The following is an 18,158-nucleotide window of genomic DNA, read 5'->3' on the forward strand; positions in this document are numbered from 1 at the left end:
CAGCGTCACCAATCGACTTCCTCCTTCCCGGCGGCAGAGCCCTCCTCCCCGCGGCCGGCCTGGCTGGGCGGGGACGCTGCGCGGCGGCGGCTGATGCGCTAGCCGAGTGGGGCCCTCCGGGCGGCGACGGCGGCTCTCGTAGGCGGTTCCGGTCCTGTATCTCCGGGCGGCGGCGGCTCATGGCGGCGACGGAGCTGAGAGGAGTAGTGGGCCCGGGCCCGGCAGCCATTGCGGCCCCGGGCGGCGGCGGCGGCGGCGCCGGTCCCCCCATGGTGGGAGGAGGCGGCGCCGGTGGCCGCGGAGACTCGGGGCCGAGCTCTGGGATCGCCCCGGGCACGGTGGCCGCGGTGGCTGCGGGCGGCCCGGGCCCCGGGACCGGGGGAGTGGCGGCGGCGGGCTCGGCTCCTGCGCCGCCGGCGGGGGGCTCGGGCGCTGGGGGTTCGGGCTCGGCTCGCGAGGGCTGGCTCTTCAAATGGACCAATTATATCAAAGGCTACCAGCGGCGGTGGTTCGTGCTGAGCAACGGGCTCCTGAGCTACTACAGGTAACTGCTTCCGGGGCGCCGTCCCCCACTGCAGCCCACAGCCCCTGTTCCGTTACCCTCTCCAGCACGTGCAGCAGCCAAGGTCGCCCCAGGCCCCTTTTCCTCACTTGCGCTCTTTGACAGCCCGCGACACGAGTCCACCATCACGAAAGTGAACGCCCCAGGACTTAACCGCTCCACCTGGGTGATCCACCCTTAGTGCCATACCTTCCCCTCGGTCCCTGGCCCTTCCAGTTGTTCAGAGAGCATCTACTCTTCCATTGTGTTTCCAACAGCGCATCGGTGCAGTGATTAATTCTGCAAGGAAGGCGCTGTTGTAGGTGTTTAAGGGACACGTATGGGAGGGCAAAGTCCAGGCACCGCTCGCAAGGAACTTACTGTAAAAAGTCCCAAGGCTTAGCTCTCTGTGCCTAGTCTCCAGAATTCAAGGTTATTAGCAGCCCTTGATGTACCCGCCTTTGCTCTCTCCACATTCAAGCACAAGGACACCACGCGTAGGATGGCCTCGGTATCTGTCCCCTCTCTTTATCTCTCCAAGATTTGCCTAGGCTTTCGCCTTCTGGACAGATCAGAATGGAGAAGTGCACTCCAGTGTTTCTTTCTGCCTGCCCCACGTCCTCCTGTGGGAATCATTAAGTGTTCCATCCAGTATTTATGGGATCTCTCTGGTCAGTGAGGTTTAAGTTTCATTAAGAGAAGAGTCCGTGTCTTTTGTATGACTACTTCTGTTCAAAAATGCTTGTTTTGGGATGTTCAGTATATTTTTACGGTGACCCACAATCTTCTCACAACATAACATGCTTTTGGCTACTCATGTTACTATAGATAGAGAGGTTAGGACACTGGATTTGGAGACAGGACATAAACATTTCCTGAGTGCTGGACAGTTTGGATGGGTGTTTAACATACGGTATTCTTTGACTCCCCAAAACAATCTGGAAGTTAGGAGATATTCCCATCTTACCAATGAGGAAACGGAGACTTAGCTTGGGCAACTTTCCCAAGGTCTTGAGTCAGGATTTGAAACTAATTCTTTTCACACCAACACAACCTAAAACCCAGGTTAGTGTTACATGGATCAGTCAGATATAGAGATAACTACTTATCCATAGCTAGTACATTTATAGATCATGATACTATGTATATTTTATACAAAATGTATAGAAGTTCCCTGTAAGGGAGATTTTGCTTAATATAATGGCATTTCTAAGTGAAATCTTTTTATAAAGACCATTCTATTTGGGCCCCAAAACAGTGTTGTTAAGAACGGCTCACTCTATATTTCTTTTCCTCTGCCAGTAGTCACTTTGCCACCAGGAGGGTTTGGGTGAACGAATCTCTTTTCCACCAACTCCATTGTATTGGCTCTTAAAGAATTTTGAGAGGAAATTGAAGATGGGAGTTGGATTGATGGAGAATGAACAGTTTCTAAAAAAAAAAAAAAAAATGATGGGGGTTGGAGGTTGTTGAAGTAGGAACACAGGCTTATCTGGTCTCTAACAGTGGAAAATGCCTTAGCACATCCTCACTGCTTAAGCCACATTAATTGTGAACACTTGTGTATTACGTTTCTTTTTTTTTCTTTTTTACCATCTTTATTGGAGTATAATTGCTTTACAATGTTGTGTTAGTTTCTGCTGTATAACAAAGTGAATCAGCTATACGTATACATATATCCCCATATCCCCTCCCTCTTGCATCTCCCTCCCACCCCTCTAGGTGGTCACAAAGCACCGAGCTGATCTCCCTGTGCTATGCAGCTGCTTCCCACTAGCTATCTGTTTTACATTTGGTGGTCTATATATGTCAGTGCTACTTTCTCACTTCGTCCCAGCTTACCCTTCCCCCTCCCTGTGTCAAGTCCATTCTCTATGTCTGCGTCTTTATTCCTGTCCTCCCCCTAAGTTCATCAGAACAATTTTTTTTAGATTCCATATATATGTGTTGGCACAGGGTATTTGTTTTTCTCTTTCTTACTTCACTCTGTATGACAGTCTCTAGGTCCATCCACCTCACTACAAATAACTCAATTTCGTTTATTTTTATAGCTAATGATTCCACTGTATATATGCGCCACATCTTCTTTATCCATTTATCTGTCGATGGACACTTAGGTTGCTTCCACGTCCTGGCTGTTGTAAATAGTGCTGCAGTGAACATTGTGGTACATGACTCTTTTTGAGTTATGGTTTTCTCAGGGTATATGCCCAGTAGTGGGATTGCTGGGTCGTATGGTAGTTCTATTTTTAGTTTTTTAAGGAACCTCCATACTGTTCTCCATGGTGGCTGTATCAATTTACATTCCCACCAACAGTGCAAGAGTGTTCCCTTTTCTCCACACCCTCTCCAGCATTTATTGTTTGTAGATTTTTTGACGATGGCCATTCTGACTGCTCTGAGGTGATACCTCATTGTGGTTTTTTTGTTTTTGTTTTTGTTTTTGCGGTATGCGGGCTTCTCACTGTTGTGGCCTCTCCCGTTGTGGAGCACAGGCTCCGGACGCGCAGGCTCAGCGGCCATGGCTCACGGGCCCAGCCGCTCCGCGGCATGTGGGATCTTCCTGGAACAGGGCACGAACCCGTGTCCCCTGCATCGGCAGGCGGACTCTCAACCAGTGCGCCACCAGGGAAACCCCCTCATTGTGGTTTTGATATGCATTTCTCTAATGATTAGTGATGTTGAGCATCCTTTCATGTGTTTGTTGGCCATCTGTATGTCTTCTTTGGAGAAATGTCTGTTTAGGTCTTCTGCCCATTTTTGGATTGCATTGTTTGTTTTTTTGATATTGAGCTACATGAGCTGCTTGTATATTTTGGAGATTAATCCTTTGTCAGTTGCTTCGTTTGCAAATATTTTCTCCCATTCTGAGGGTTGTTTTTTCGCCTTGTTTATGGTTTCCTTTGCTGTGCAAAAGCTTTTAAGTTGCATTAGGTTCCATTTGTTTATTTTTGTTTTTATTTCCATTTCTCTAGGAGGTGGGTCAGAAAGGATCTTGTTGTGATGTATGTCGTACAGTGTTCTGCCAGTGTTTTCCTGTAAGAGTTTTATAGTGTCTGGCCTTACATTTAGGTCTTTAATCCATTTTGAGTTTATTTTTGTGTATGGTGTTAGGGAGTGTTCTAATTTCATTCTTTTACATGTAGCTGTCCAGTTTTCCCAGCACCACTTACTGAAGAGGCTGTCTTTTCTCCACTGTATATTCTTGCCTCCTTTATCAAAGATAAGGTGACCATATGTGCGTGGGTTTACCTATGGGCTTTCTATCCTGTTCCATTGATCTATGTTTCTGTGTTTGTGCCAGTACCATATTGTCTTGATTACTGTAGCTTTGTAGTATAGTCTGAAGTCAGGGAGCCTGATTCCTCCAGCTCTGTTTTTCTTTCTCAGGATTGCTTTGGCTTATGTATATCATTTGCATTATTATATTCAGAGTTGATTTTCATTTTAACCCTTTCTAATTACTGATCCAGGACTATCAGTTTAAGGTTAAATCACAAATCTAAAATTTTAGTCTGCTCCAGAGTTTTTCCCCTACTCAGGTTCATGTTTTCCTGTTACACTGGCCATCATTCTAATGTTCAATTGATTCATGTCCTAACTTGGCTTGTAAGTCACTGTTAACACTGATTCCCCATTTTCAGAAGTTGTGTATCAGCTGAGGGCCTTAATGTGTGGTCATTTTTCCTCATCCAAGTTCCTAATCAAATCTGCTTTCTAGCCCAGTTGAGTCTTTGACCAGTACCAGTCTTGATCAGTATTGATCTTGGTTGGACAGTAATAACCTATATGTTGCTATCTTTTAAGTACTTGTAACCCCTTTTCACTTCTCTCTTACAGTAGCTAGTGGTACCTGTCTGACTACAGCTAAAACTACTTCCAAAACATATCAAACCACATTTTGGGAAATATACCACGGGCCTGTCCTTGCCAGCTAAGATGGTTCCACCCACACACCAACCAAGCAACAGGATCCAAAGTTATCAAATCTACGCACTACCCTCAGAATCGCATTGAAGTACTTCCTATCAACGAATTGGTAGTTTATTCTTTCGAACAGGTTCTTTGGGTCCCCATCTCCTTATTTAGCCAACTCGTCTTTCCTCCTGCTTTTCTTGCCTCCAAAACCAATCGTATCTTGTATCTAAAACCTTTTACAAAATACTGTTTTCTTTTTAGCTGAGTACTTCCTAGACCCATGCTCTGATGAACTGTCCTAATAGGCTTTGGCAAGCCTTCTTTTTACCTATCCTGTTCTTCCTCACAAAGTTACACAGATCTCCGGTTACTTAAAACCATATGTAGAACCCCAGCTCTCCTAGACACATCATGACAAGCTCATAGTATTAGTTTTCCTGGCTAGCCTCTAGAGACTGAGTTACTATGTCGGCTGGCCTTTTCAGGGAAGACCTTACTAACCAGAAAATACCACCTAATACTGAGGTGCCTGAAGAACTTACCTTGCACTCTGAAAAGCATGTCTTTCTCGCCTCTGCACTCACCATTTATAAGCATAGGTGTACCTGCTTGAACCCAAGAGCTCCGAAGTTAAGCCCGCCCTACTTCCAGAGTTCTTTGGTATTTTAGAAACTGCTACAGACATTATGTGATTTGAGAAACTTCTTTAGTTCATGAAGATGACCCAAGCAGAAGAGATTCCTAGGAAGTGGCTTGTGGAATATACCAACACGTTGTGAGGAGTGTGGTAGACGGTCCAAGCAACACCTTTGGAGTAGAAAGCAAGGGTGAGCTGGCCTGTCAGCTGCGGGTCTGTAATTCAGCCTGCATTATTCATAATGTAACTGAAGCTTGGGGGCAGGGGAGGGGAGGTAAGAATAGAAAAACCAGGGATTCACGTTACAGTGTGGCAGGTGCGGGCGCGGGCGCGATGGAAGATGGCCTGGTTTATTGAGGACCCGTACCCCCCTCCCCCCGCCCCCCGCCCCGGCCATCCCCTACTGCTCATTTGTGCATCTGAGGAAGAAAAACCAGTTTCATGGGACAAACCGAACGATAGCAAATCTGTCTTCCTAAACACAGCACACAGACTTTCTCAAAGCCACCAAATCTTAGTTTCCAGAGATGGAGTGTGTGTCATCTCTGGCATGCAGGAATTCTGGACGTGCCAGGTATGTTTGGCCGCTTGGCACTCGTGAAAGAGAAACGGCTCTGCTTTGCACTGTGGCAGTTGGCAAAGGACTTTGACCTCTTTATGTTCCAAGTTGGTCAGGGAAAAACTGCAGTCTCAACATGCAGGTCCCTGGGCATAATCAGCGGGTGGGGGAAATGAGCAGTTTGCCCTGTACTCTCAGTTGTGCTAGCAGCTTGATCTTTTATGCCAGGTCTCTTGTAGCTTGTTGTCACCAACCAGTGCTGTAAAGTTCAAAAGTTAGTCTATTAATAGAACTGTCAGTCAGTAGAAATGGGGAAAATTTTTATACCCAGTCCTCTGAGAACAGATTTGCTGAATCTCTCCTAGCTATTAATAGGATGGCTTAGGAGTTCCCACCAATAGAGGTCAGTGGACCTTAGGAAAGAATATATTCCAGAAAGATTATACCACCTGGTGATTCTTTAATGATTATTCTTTCTTTACTCCCACAGAAAGCTAGTTATTCCTATTTCATATCATTTGAGCTGTAGTCAGTATTTAATACTCTAAACGTCTAAGGGTGCCTTACACTTCTGCAAGATAGTTGTTAAGAGTAGTATGAGAATTTCATTTGGGCTGAGTTATAGTTGGGGGAATGGGTTGTTCAATACATGTAAAATGGAGCTATTCTTTCTCTTAGAGAATAAGATTATTTTACAGAATTTTGTTGCATGAGTTTATAAAGCACTATTTCATAATTATATCTTGCTAAGTAAAAGGTAATTCCTGACTGCAAAAGGGCATGAGGGAACTTTCTGGGGTGATGGAAATGTTCTACATCTTGATTGTGGAGGTGGTAGCACAATTGTATATATTTGTCAAAACTCACTAAATTGTACTCTTAAAATCGTTGGGTTAATACCGTATGTAGTTATCCGTCAGTGAAGCCTATTCTTTAAAAGCTAAGGGTGAGAGGGACAGCAGAGCAATAAAATCTTATAGGCTCTGAAAGGAAATCCCTACTGATTGTTTTTTGAATTTTAGGGAGCCATTTGAGGGAAATATTAGAACTTGCTAGTTCCTAAGACTGCTGTATTTTCGAAAGGCTTAGAGTTATGAAATGGAATGTGATGAAGGATAAAGCACGCATCAACTTTCTACTTAGCTTGTCTTTGGCTCGTTATTGCAGGTCAAAGGCAGAAATGAGACATACCTGCCGTGGTACCATCAACCTCGCCACAGCCAACATCACAGTGGAGGACTCCTGCAACTTCATCATTTCCAATGGGGGTGCTCAGACCTACCATCTGAAGGCGAGCTCAGAAGTAGAGCGGCAGCGCTGGGTCACAGCCCTAGAACTGGCCAAGGCCAAGGCTGTGAAGATGCTGGCAGAATCAGGTAGGGAGCAAAGAATATTGTGTCTGGGGAACATTCTGTTTGCCCCTCTTATGCACGAATCTTATTTTGTCCCTCATTGTCATTGTCATTTAATTAGCAGCTATCTCCTGGATGTCTCAGCCTTCTGCTCACCAGGCAGAATTTCTCCTGGAGTGCTGCTTTTCAGCTGGGGGCAATTCTGCCCCAAAGGGGACATTTGGCGAAGGCTGAGCATTGGTGGTGCTAATGGCCTCTAGGGAGTAGAGGCCAGAGGTGCTGCTGAACCTCCTGCCAATGCACAGGGCAGCCCCACAGCAGAGAGGTAGCTGGCCCCAAATGCCAGAGTTGTTCAGATTGGGAAGCTGTCTTAGGAGCATATGTTATCCTTTTGGCTCTTAATGCCAACTGACTACCTTAAAATTTTGAGAAATAATTATTTTATTGATAGATCAGTCAGGATTATTACAACTCACACTTTGGATCTGTCCTTACTTTTTTCTTTTCTCCTGACATCTTCTTACTTAACTCTTTTCTGGTTGAATTGAAACCAACAGTCTTCGTAGATGGCCAGAAACATTGTATGTGAAACCCCCTGGCAGTGGGCAAAGAGACACCTGATGGGTGGCGCTGCTCTTACATCAGTCTGGGCAGAGGAGTGCCCAGCCCTTTGTCCGGCCCAGCTTGGTGCCTGGGCTGGTGGCCAGGGCTGTTTCATGCTTGAGGCACATTAAAAACATAATCATTATATGCGACATTTTCTGTGAAAAATCTTTGTTTTGCTACCATAGTCTCACTAACAAGAACAATCTAATTATGTTTTGATTTTTCTTAAAGGAAAATGGTAGGATTTCCCTGCAGATGTTGATAGTTTAGTCATTCTGAGCTTGTTCACTTAGAGCTGACCAAGACGCTCACCTGCTAACTTCTGTTCATCTCTTGTGTTTCTTACCCCTTGTTCTTTCCCGTGCTGTGTTTAATATCTCTTAAGCAATGAAAGGAGAGTTTGCTGCTTTGTAAATTTCCGGGTAACAGGTTATATTTTGACTCTGGCCCTGCCTGTTTGCCTAACAGATAGGGCAGGTCCTTCCTTGTTTCTTTTGTTTTGATTTTAGTGCTGATTTTAGCTCCCCCAAAGGAAGTGACATTGCTGGAAAAGAACTTTGCAGTTACAAAGTGTTAAGGACAAAACTGATAGCAAGAGGCACAACACAGCTCTCTGCTTGACTTATTATTTGAAAGTCATTTAACAGAAGACCTTGCACAGCTTTCAGTGCAGGGGTGGCTTTAGTGTCAGATGAGCTCATCCTGAAGTTCCTGAGTTCTCCTTTAGAAAAGATACGTTAATGAGTCTTTTGATGGTGTGGACATGGTTTACAGAGAGCATCTAGACTGCAGTTCTCAACCCATGTCATACAGGCCCACTGATCACCCAACAGATGATAGTGGATTTGCACTAATAATCAGTGTGACTGGATTGGGACCCTCAAGCTAGGGTTAAAAGGCTCAATAATTCATTCCCAGCCCCAAGAGCCATATAGCTTCTCCATCCTGTCCTCTGGGTCACTGGTTCGCAAACCTCAATGTGCATCAGAGTTACCCAGACAGCTTATTCGAAGTACAGATTTCTGGACCTTGCCTCACACCAGCCAAATCAAGGTTTTTCTGGGGGTGGGGCCAGAGACTGCACCTTTAAGAAGAACCCCAGGGTTGGGACATGAGGGGATGGAGGAGGGTGGTCAAAAAGTACAGGCTTCCAGGGACTTCTCTGGTGGCGCAGTGGTTAAGAATCCGCCTGCCAATGAAGGGGACACGGGTTCAATCCCTGTTCCGGGAAGATCCCACGTGCCGCAGAGCAACTAAGCCTGTGCTCCACAACTACCGAGCCCACGTGCTGCAACTACTGAAGCCTGCACGCCTAGAGCCTGTGCTCTGCAACAAGGGAAGCCACCGCAACGAGAAGCCCACGCACCGCAACGAAGAGTAGCCCCCACTCGCCGCAACTAGAGAAAGCCCACTCACAGCAACGAAGACCCAACACCGCCAAAAAAAAAAAAAAAACAGATTAAAAAAGAAAGGTACAAGCTTCCAGTTATAAGATAAGTAAGTCCTGGGGATGAAAATGCAACATGATGACTGTAGCTAACACTGCCGTTCGGTGTATTTGGAAGTTGTTAAGAGAGTAGATCCTAAAAGTCTCATCACAAGGGAAAAAAAACCTTCTTTTTGTATCTATATGAGATGATGGAGGTTAACTTATTTTAACCATTTCACAATATATGTAAGGTGTATATGCTGTACACCTTAAACTTGTAGCAGTGCTATATGTCAATTATATGTCAGTAAAACTAGAAGGAAAAAAAGCGTGAGCAGAAAAATTGCTTATTGTTGTCTGTCCCAGGAAAAAAAAAGTAGTAGTACCCCAGCTGTTTGTGACACAGGTGGGCTGTGGACCACCTGTAGGCGAATCGCCTGGCAATGGTGAGCTCTCAGTCGGTCAGAACGCACAGCCTGAAGAGTGTCAGTTTGGTTGTGGGCAGAGTGGGTAGGGTTCCGACTCTCAGCCCTGGGCTTGGAGTCCTATCACTCACCTTTCCGCCCGTACAGATGAGTCAGGAGATGAAGAGTCCGTCTCACAAACCGACAAGACCGAGCTGCAGAACACCCTGCGGACCCTGTCCAGCAAAGTGGAGGACCTGAGCACATGCAACGACCTGATCGCCAAGCACGGCACGGCACTGCAGCGCTCGCTCAGCGAGCTGGAGTCCCTGCGGCTGCCGGCCGAGAGCAACGAGAAGATCAAACAGGTCAACGAGCGGGCCACGCTCTTCAGGATAACGTCCAACGCCATGATCAACGTAAGCGCGCACATGTCTGCCTTGCTTTTTGCTTCTTTCCCTCTTTGAAATGTAATTCTTCCCAAATGCTGGAAAATTGTAGTTGGTAAAGCATAGGACGTTAGGTCCTGCTTAATCGTTCAAGGGATTTGAGTTACATTTTTTTGTTGCATGAAATGGAACAGGGTGCACAGATGGAATGACATTCCCGCTCTGCTTGAATGGTCAGGAGGACTCTGCTCCAGCCCTGCGTCTGCCACCAGCAGGGCATCTGATGGTGATGTTAGTTGAGTCCCTTCACCTCTCTGGGTTGTGGTTCTATCTATCTATCTACCTATCTATCTATCTATCTATTTTTCTCTAAATCTGTTGGAACTAAAAGGTCTTCATGGGCCCTTTCCACTTCCATGTTCTTTGAGATTTTGGTTGGAGTCTGACCCCTACTTTGCTAACGCACCCTGGCCTACAGTGTGGTAAGTGGGGGCTGGATTAAGTACTAGTGAGAACCTTGTAATCCTGGTTAGTCCCATCTTGAGTCTTGGATTTGAGGGGTAATTCTGGGTGATAAGACAAAATATTCAACCTTGGGTACTTTTCTTTTCAAAAGAAGGGGCCAGTGCTGCTGCCTCCTTTTGACTAGCTCGGGTGCTGTCGTTGCTTTAGGGAATACTTTGGCTGCTTGGGTGCAGGGCTCCAGGTAAACCCAACGTGCCACTGACGTTGGTGACGTGTGTCCGATACTGGGTGATAGGTATGGAATGAGTGCACAGTTTAAACAGCGCCCTTTTTCCTCTGCTGGCGACTGATCCTCACCCGGCAGGTTCGTCAGCTTCCGCATAGGAACACGAGAGGATGCTTCATACGGCACGTGAGAACACTGCTCTTTGAGAAGGGGCTTGTGCAGGTGGTGGTTTTGTTTTTGTTGTTTTCCTATCTAATTAAATGGGATGAACTTACTTCACTAGGGTCAGATTTTTCCTTGTTTGAGGAGTGATAATAAGGCATCTGCTTAGAATTAGTTGCGTTCACGTGGCTCTTAGAGATCGAAGGTCTTTTCCTATGACCAAGGGAAAATTTGTTTTTTTTGCACTTAAAACCCCTTTGTTTCTTAATAGAAAGTTGTAGTAACTTTCACTTTCGTGTCATTTTCTGAAGCGTTGAACACTCTCTTCAGTGCTCCGACTCCCACGAAGTAGAGGAGAGAAATTATTTTGTCCCCTTAAGGACTGCAGGCAGATCAGTGTCTCCCAGCACCATTCTGCAGACCAGCACTGGCGCTTGTGTTTCTGATGTTGGGTCGTGTGCTCTCTTTCCAAACTCTCGTACTTCTTGGTGCCTGTGTGCCTGTTTTTCTGGTCCTCCTGTGATCAGGGAAACCTCATAAATCATACAGGTCATTTAATCAGTAGTAAATAAATATACTTTTGAAATAGAACAGCTCAGGACACAACCATCTGTTAACCTTTTATCCGTGTCAGGTGAACACCCTGCTCCATGACAATTTTTTTCCTACTCTGATAGGAAAAATTTGCTAAATAAAACACCTCTTGATTTAAAAATGTCTCATAAAACTAGAACTTTATTTTGGACTTTTCTCTTGAAAATATGCTTATCTTCGTTCCTGGTGACAGTTCTTTTTCCCTGAGTTCTAGGTATCCAGAGTTTGTGTCAGTTCTCATTCTGTTCTCTCTGGGTGCACTGTCTCTGCCCCTTTTATAGCCAGTTACTGCAGGAAATGCATTTTTTAGCCCTGTGTTATTTCCTTTATACCTTTTAGGGGATGATGGCAAGGCCTTAAAACTGACATGCTAGCATATCACATCTCTAAACAGGCAGTGTTATAGCAAAGGAAGAATGCACTCATTTCACGCAGTTGCTTGCTTGCTTAGGATATAGCTTTTCTTATTATCAGGGTGAGGCTAAGCAGGGGAGCGCATTTGACACTGTTAGCGTATGCATTTGCTAATGCAGTGAACACCTATTGAGCACCTTCTGTGTTCTAGGCACTGTGCTGGGGATATAAAACTAATGTGGCTGTGGTCCCTGCCCTCAGGGAGATTACCGTCCAGTGAGGGGCCAGAGACGTGAACAGATCATTATGGAGTGTGCTGCATGCCAGGAGAGATGTGAGCACAGGCTGCTGTGCTCTAGTACCATGGGATTGTCTAGCTCAGACCAGGAGGATCTGAGAAGGTAGCCCCCCAGATAAATTCTGAAAGACCCGAGAGAGTCTTCTTATGAAAAAAAGGCAACAAAGAGTTTGGGGTCCTGAAGTCCAACTGCCCCAGTTCCCCTCTCTGTGACCTGGGGCACCCTAGTCCCTCGGTGCCCCCAGTTCCTTTTCTGTAAATGGTGATGATCCTAGTAGCTGCTCTCAGGGTGTGGAGAGGCTCTTATTAGATAGTGGATGTCGAGTGTTCAGTAAAGTGCCTGGCATATAATCTTCTCTCACTAACTTTGAGTTGTGACCCCTGTTCTTCAAAGGAAGTGAGGGAAGAGAGTTGATCCAGGTGAGGTGTGTGTGGATCCCTCCCTCTCTCCCAGAGTCTGGGAACCACTTGCAGTTGACTGTTACCCAAGCAAGGAAGTAGCTAGAGATAAGGCTGAAGAGGAGTTAAGTATGGGGGTGGGGGGCTGTGTGCAGATCCTACCAATGGGCTTGGTAGTAGTGGATTAGAAGAGGATAAGACCGATTTTGATGCAGGCTTAACTCTTAATAGATAACACCTTATTGAATGATTACTGTGAGCCTGGTCTAAGTGCTTACATGTTAAGCAACAACTTTTGAGATGGCTACTGTTGTCTCACTTTGTTTACAGATGAGGAAGATGAGTAACTTGCTAAAAATTCCGTAGTTAGATAGTAGGATGGAGCTGTGACAATTCCAGAGTATGTCCTCTATACTGCTTCTGAGTGTGGAGGAACAAAAGAAATGTACAGAGTCCAGAAATACTGAAGAAAAATCAGTAGGATTTGATCATTGGATGTGGGGAGGGAAGAAAACTAAGAATCAAGGATCCCTCTTAGTTTTCTGGCTTGGGCAGGTGGAAGGGCCCTGGAACTGTTCTTGGGATGGAGATGCAGAGTCAGAAAGGGAACATGGTGAGTTCATATGGGACCCACTGATTCTGAGATTACTCTGAGCCATTGAGTAGGCAATTGGATAGTCTGGTCTGCAGCTCCCTGAGCGCAGAGCTGGAATTACTGATTTAGTAGGCATCAGCCCATAGGCAAAGGTTGAAACCATGGGAGTAGATGTTCTATTTACCTATTAGTTTCTCTTTAACAGGGTATAGACTTTTAAGCTTACATTGCTCCCTTCCTTTATTTATTAAGCAAACTGCATCAGGCTCTCGCTATGTACAGAGCAGCTCGGTTAGGAGCTGGAGATAAGTATGTGAATAAGCTGTAAACGGTGTCTTCAGGTGGCTCACAAGTCCATCTGGAGAGAAAGTCACGATCCTGCTGTGGATGGTGTGAAATAGAAATATGTGCAAAGTGCTGTGGAAAGTAGAGGAGAGATGGGGTTGGGTGGGGTGTCACAGAAGAGGTAACATTTGCCATAGATCTTAAAGAAATGAAGAGGACTTGACCAAACAGAGAAAGGGGATAGGAAGGCATTCTAGGCCAAGCAAATAGCACGTGCTCCGATGGGCAGGCCTGAAAGAAATCTGCATGTCTGAGAAAGGGTGAGCAGTTCAGGGTGGCTCCATGGCAGGGTGCAGGGGTGGGCCCAGCTGCCTGGACAGGAGGATACAAGGGCCATTTATGTCCATGACCAGTAGTTAGGATTTGGTCCTAATGTCGATGGGGAGCCAGTGAAGGGACTAATATGGTCAGGTTTGTGTTTTGTCTCTAGATCTCTTCTTCGATTCATCAGGTAGGCTTCTAATTTTTAAGATCAGTTGTTATCTTAGTGACCAAAATAAAAACCAATTAAATTTCCCCATATTTGGTTTAATTCACTGCAGACTCCCTGTTCTCAGTGTCTGAATTCCTCAGTTTTAGGTGACTTGAGTTTAGTTGAGAATGTATTGAAAGCAATACATGCTTATCCCATGCTTTTCCTCACCTTTTAGTCAATAGGTTTCTTCTTTGGAGCAGTTCACATAGCTGCCCTTTGTGATGTTGCACAAATACTTTGTCTAGGTTTGTTGCTCACTTGGTATTTGTTGTTTGGTCCTCATGACCAGGAAAATATGAAAGAACTATGACAACCACATTCAATATTTTTTTCTGGAGTTGACCTTGATTGTGTCATGGAGCTGGCTGTCCCTGATACCGTGAAATAACAGGGAAGGCCTTTCATTTTAATTTGCTAGTTCAGGTTCCCAGAATAAAGTTACTTACTGGGCTTACAGAGGCCTGAGGGGAATCTCTGACTAGCTGAGTTGAGGTGACCTATATCGACTCTTTCTCCATACAGGCCTGCAGAGATTTCCTTGTGTTAGCCCAGACCCACAGTAAAAAGTGGCAGAAGTCCCTGCAGTACGAAAGGGACCAGCGTATCCGCCTGGAAGAGACCCTGGAGCAGCTGGCAAAGCAGCACAATCACCTGGAGAGAGCCTTCCGAGGAGCCACGGTGCTGCCAGCAAACGCTCCTGGTGGCGCTGCTTCTGGCAAAGGTGAGCTGCTGGCTTGGCTCTTGGACGGCCTGTCTGATCCTAGCCACATGCTTTTCTGCAGCTGATAGAGAGAGCTCCAGATTCTCCAGAATCAGCGACTCATGTGAGATGGAATTCGAGCCCTTTATTCTTCTGACTTCCCCATTGCTTTCTACCATTTGTTACTAGGTTTGTGGTTAATATTTGAAAGCTCCAGCTGTGCCAGGTTTTGATAAATGCAGCCCAAGGAAACAAATGCGGCTTCCTCCTTGCAGGTCAGTGCTGCTCCGGCAAAGGAGACGTGAGTGATGAGGATGACGAGAATGAGTTCTTTGATGCTCCTGAGATCATCACCATGCCTGAAAATTTGGGCCACAAGTAAGTCATTCTTGATTCCCACCCCCCGCAAAATGAGCATATCTGGCCATGGAAAGGTTAGAAATATTTCAGTGGAAGTGTCATAGTTGTTTACTAAGATATGGACTCTTTTCCTTACGTAAGTGGAAGACTGTCAGCTTTTTTACATGAACAAGTTCTCCAGAGATGTCTATTCATACGTACTGCTTTCTAAGTGTCGTCGTTCGATCACTCATCAATAAATTTGTGCCGTGTCCTTAGCATTCTGCTTTGTAAAGACATGGTGAGGACCAAACTCTAGTTCTGATCTTTATGCTAATTCTCATATGCTTCCCATCTGTGTAGACGTACTGGCAGCAACATCAGTGGAGCCAGCAGTGACATCAGCCTTGATGAACAGGTAACTCTTATTTGGGAATTACCAAGACTGGGGGACTTAGGTGTCATTCCCAAGGATTTGCTTATAAAGTACTAAGAGAAACAGAAAGTACTGGGGTTTTTTTTGTTTTTTTTTTAAGCATGGGGGAAGGGAAGCTTATAAATACTGGGTTTTCTGTTCTTTGTGAGTGATTGAATGGCTTTGTTTTTGCGCTTAGTACAAGCATCAGCTGGAAGAGACCAAGAAGGAAAAGAGAACGAGGATACCATACAAGCCAAACTATAGCCTCAATTTGTGGAGCATCATGAAGAACTGCATCGGAAAAGAACTCTCCAAGATCCCCATGCCGGTGAGGGTCTTGCACAACCAGGCTCTGCCCGGAAGTCCTCTCAGGCCCCGGTCAGAGGAGTGCGGCCGGGACAGCCTCCACCCACTCCTGTGGCAGTTTTCAGGCCCCGGCCAGAGGAGCGCTGCCGGGACAGCCTCCACCCACTCCTGTGGCAGTTTGTGGCACGGTCCTTGTTACCCTTACAGTCATAAACGATCCCTTAAAACTAGCTGCTTTAATTTTCGCTAGGGATCTGGTATGTTTCCAGATCACCTAGAGTCAGATGCATTTGTTCAGTAACAGTTATTTATGAGCAAATTCCTATGCCAGATGTGCTGAGGACCTGCAAAGATAAAATTCAGCATCGTTTCTGTTTTCAAGAAGCATGTAGTTCGAGAGACAGACATGAAAACATGTAGAAAACATTCATTTCTATGATGGGAAGTACTGTGCATACAAAGGTTTGGGGAGACCAAAGCAAAACCAATTCATTCCAACCAGGAAGCTGTGGACCATCTCCCCGGTGAAGGAGGTGTTTGGACTGACCCCCCTGCCTCCTGTCATGCCCTCCTCCAATCTGTCCACACTGTTTTCAAAAGGGATCTTTTCAATATTGCAAATGTAGTCATGTCATTCCTTAGCTTAAAGTCCTTTACTAGCTCCTACTGCTTTGAGAGTAGTCCCGGTCCCTTAGTGGGCTTGATACTTCCTCCCCAAGGACAAGGCTCCGCCCATACACGTGCCCAGTGTTCTGGTCTTTGGGAGTTACCTTCAGGGACTCACCGGCATCTTTTTTCTTTTCCCCTCAGGGCATTTGCACACACTGCTCTTTCTGCCCGAACTTTCATCAGCTTCCCACCCACCTATGCCACTTTTCTTTTGTCCTGGCTGATACCCTTTTTTTCAGGATTCGACTGTCGTGTCGTCTCTTTCAGCAGACCTTCACCCGTGCATCTGGTCAGGGTGAGCCGTCTCTTCCCTGTGTTCCAACAAGTGCCACTGTTTATTTCTGGACAGTGGGTTTAACTTGCTGGTTCACTCCCCAAGAGTTTAATGACTGCCTAGCTGCCTGGGGTTGTATCAGTGTATCAGGTATAGGTTCAGTTTAAAGAATCCAAAATATGTTGGTTTAGACCAGGGGGCAGCAAACTGTGGCCCTGGGGCCACATCTGGCTGCCATCTGTACAGCCTACAAGCTAAGCATAGTTTTTATGTTTTTAAATGGTTGAAAAATATCAAAAGGAGGATAATATTTTGTGATGTGAAAATTATATACAATTTACATGTCAGTGTCCGTGAGGTTTATTGGAACACAGTAAATGCTCATTCATTCACAGATTGCCTGTGGCTGCTTTCATCCTAGAACAGCAGTGCCGAGTAGGTGTGACAGAGGCCGTATGGCCCTCGAAGCCTAAATATTTACTATATAACCTTTCACAGAAAAAGCTGGCCAACAAATATTAGCTTAACTCATTATCACGTTAAAGTCCAGAAGTAGGTGGTCCAGGGCTGGTACAATACTCCACGCTGTCGTGACCAGGCTCCTTTCTGTCCTGTTGTTCTGCTGCCTGTGGCCTCAATTCCCAGGTGTTAAGTGGCTGCTCCAACTCGGGCCGCCAGGATCGCATTCCAGTCAGCGGGAAGAGGGAAAGAGGAGAAGGGCATGTCCTGCCTTTTAAGGGTGCTTCTTGGAAATATCATGAACCATTTTGCCTTCAATCTCTTTGGCCAGAACTTAGTTATATGGCCTCAGCTAGCTGGAGAGGAGACTAGAAATGAAGACTTCTGTTCTTGGTGGCATGACCTAGTTAAAAATTGGGGATTCAACTACTTGTAGAAGAAGGGAAGAATGGAGAGTGGGGCATGGCTGCAGGCTCTGCCCATAGCCGGTTGCACGGCATACAGACAGCATTCTCCTAGCCTCTTGGGGCTGATGGACCAGTGAGTGGTTTCTTTCTCTCCATAGACTGTTCTTCACAGGCAGAGACTGGTCTTTATATCCTTGATGCTTAGCCAGTGCCTGGCACATATATATCATTCAGCAAATGTTAAAGTAATTAGTTAACTGAGTCTTGGAAAAAAAATAGATTTGTATGTAAGTGCATAGGATTTCTGTTAGAAAAATGTTGACCTCCAGACAGGAAATGGCCATGAGTAAGCACACTGGAGAAGCATAAAATAAGTGGTTGACTAGGGGCCTGAAAAGAAGCCCCGCTTCTTTGCCTAGTGCCTTGAAGGAAGTGGTGGAGAGGTAGGCTGGAAATTGCAGCCTCAGAAATGCAGTTTCTGCTTAGAGATAGGTTCTGAGTCCAGGTGACCTCTCTGTCCTACTTTACCATTATTTCCTTGTTGACATCGTTACAAGGAATGTGCAGTCCGGTACCTGTTGGCCTGTGGATCTGGTCCTCACCCTTGCCCTGCTCTGTGCTGTGTCACAGGAAAGCTGATCCCTCTGGGCTGTGTTTCTCAGGCTTCCATGCCTGCTGACTCTGGCTGGGCTCCACCAGTGCAAGGCACCAGAAGGAGTTTGGAGCGGGAGGATGGGAGAAGTCCCAGGGCACTCCCCGCCCCGGCTACATTCTCTTGGGCAATGCTCTGGCAGCAGCTGTGTGGCTCTAGTTTCCACTGCAGGCCCCCCTGAGGCTT

At 46.0% G+C, this 18,158-nt stretch overlaps 1 protein-coding gene and 1 non-coding gene across 3 annotated transcripts in view; both read left to right on the forward strand.

The window, feature by feature from the left end:
- The window catches only part of OSBP (oxysterol binding protein), a 34,103-nt gene continuing 15,945 nt past the window's right edge, over positions 1-18,158 (forward strand). Inside the window, exons 1-8 of one of the 2 annotated variants that reach the window (XM_060159083.1) lie at positions 1-138; positions 493-544; positions 6,823-7,031; positions 9,615-9,865; positions 14,271-14,469; positions 14,724-14,826; positions 15,151-15,205; positions 15,402-15,533. In XM_060159083.1, the coding sequence (XP_060015066.1) occupies positions 6,836-7,031; positions 9,615-9,865; positions 14,271-14,469; positions 14,724-14,826; positions 15,151-15,205; positions 15,402-15,533 (936 nt within the window). In that variant the 5' untranslated portion in view covers positions 1-138; positions 493-544; positions 6,823-6,835. Of the gene's footprint in view, positions 545-6,822; positions 7,032-9,614; positions 9,866-14,270; positions 14,470-14,723; positions 14,827-15,150; positions 15,206-15,401; positions 15,534-18,158 lie in introns of both variants that reach the window. The other variant, XM_060159082.1, reaches the window with a different exon arrangement.
- On the forward strand, positions 7,599-7,740 carry LOC132526617 (small nucleolar RNA SNORA48). Its single transcript, XR_009542610.1, has one exon. It is a non-coding gene; the product is annotated as a small nucleolar RNA SNORA48 (small nucleolar RNA).

The sequence above is a fragment of the Lagenorhynchus albirostris genome, chromosome 9, assembly GCF_949774975.1.
Source record: "Lagenorhynchus albirostris chromosome 9, mLagAlb1.1, whole genome shotgun sequence".
Classification (NCBI taxonomy): domain Eukaryota; kingdom Metazoa; phylum Chordata; class Mammalia; order Artiodactyla; family Delphinidae; genus Lagenorhynchus; species Lagenorhynchus albirostris.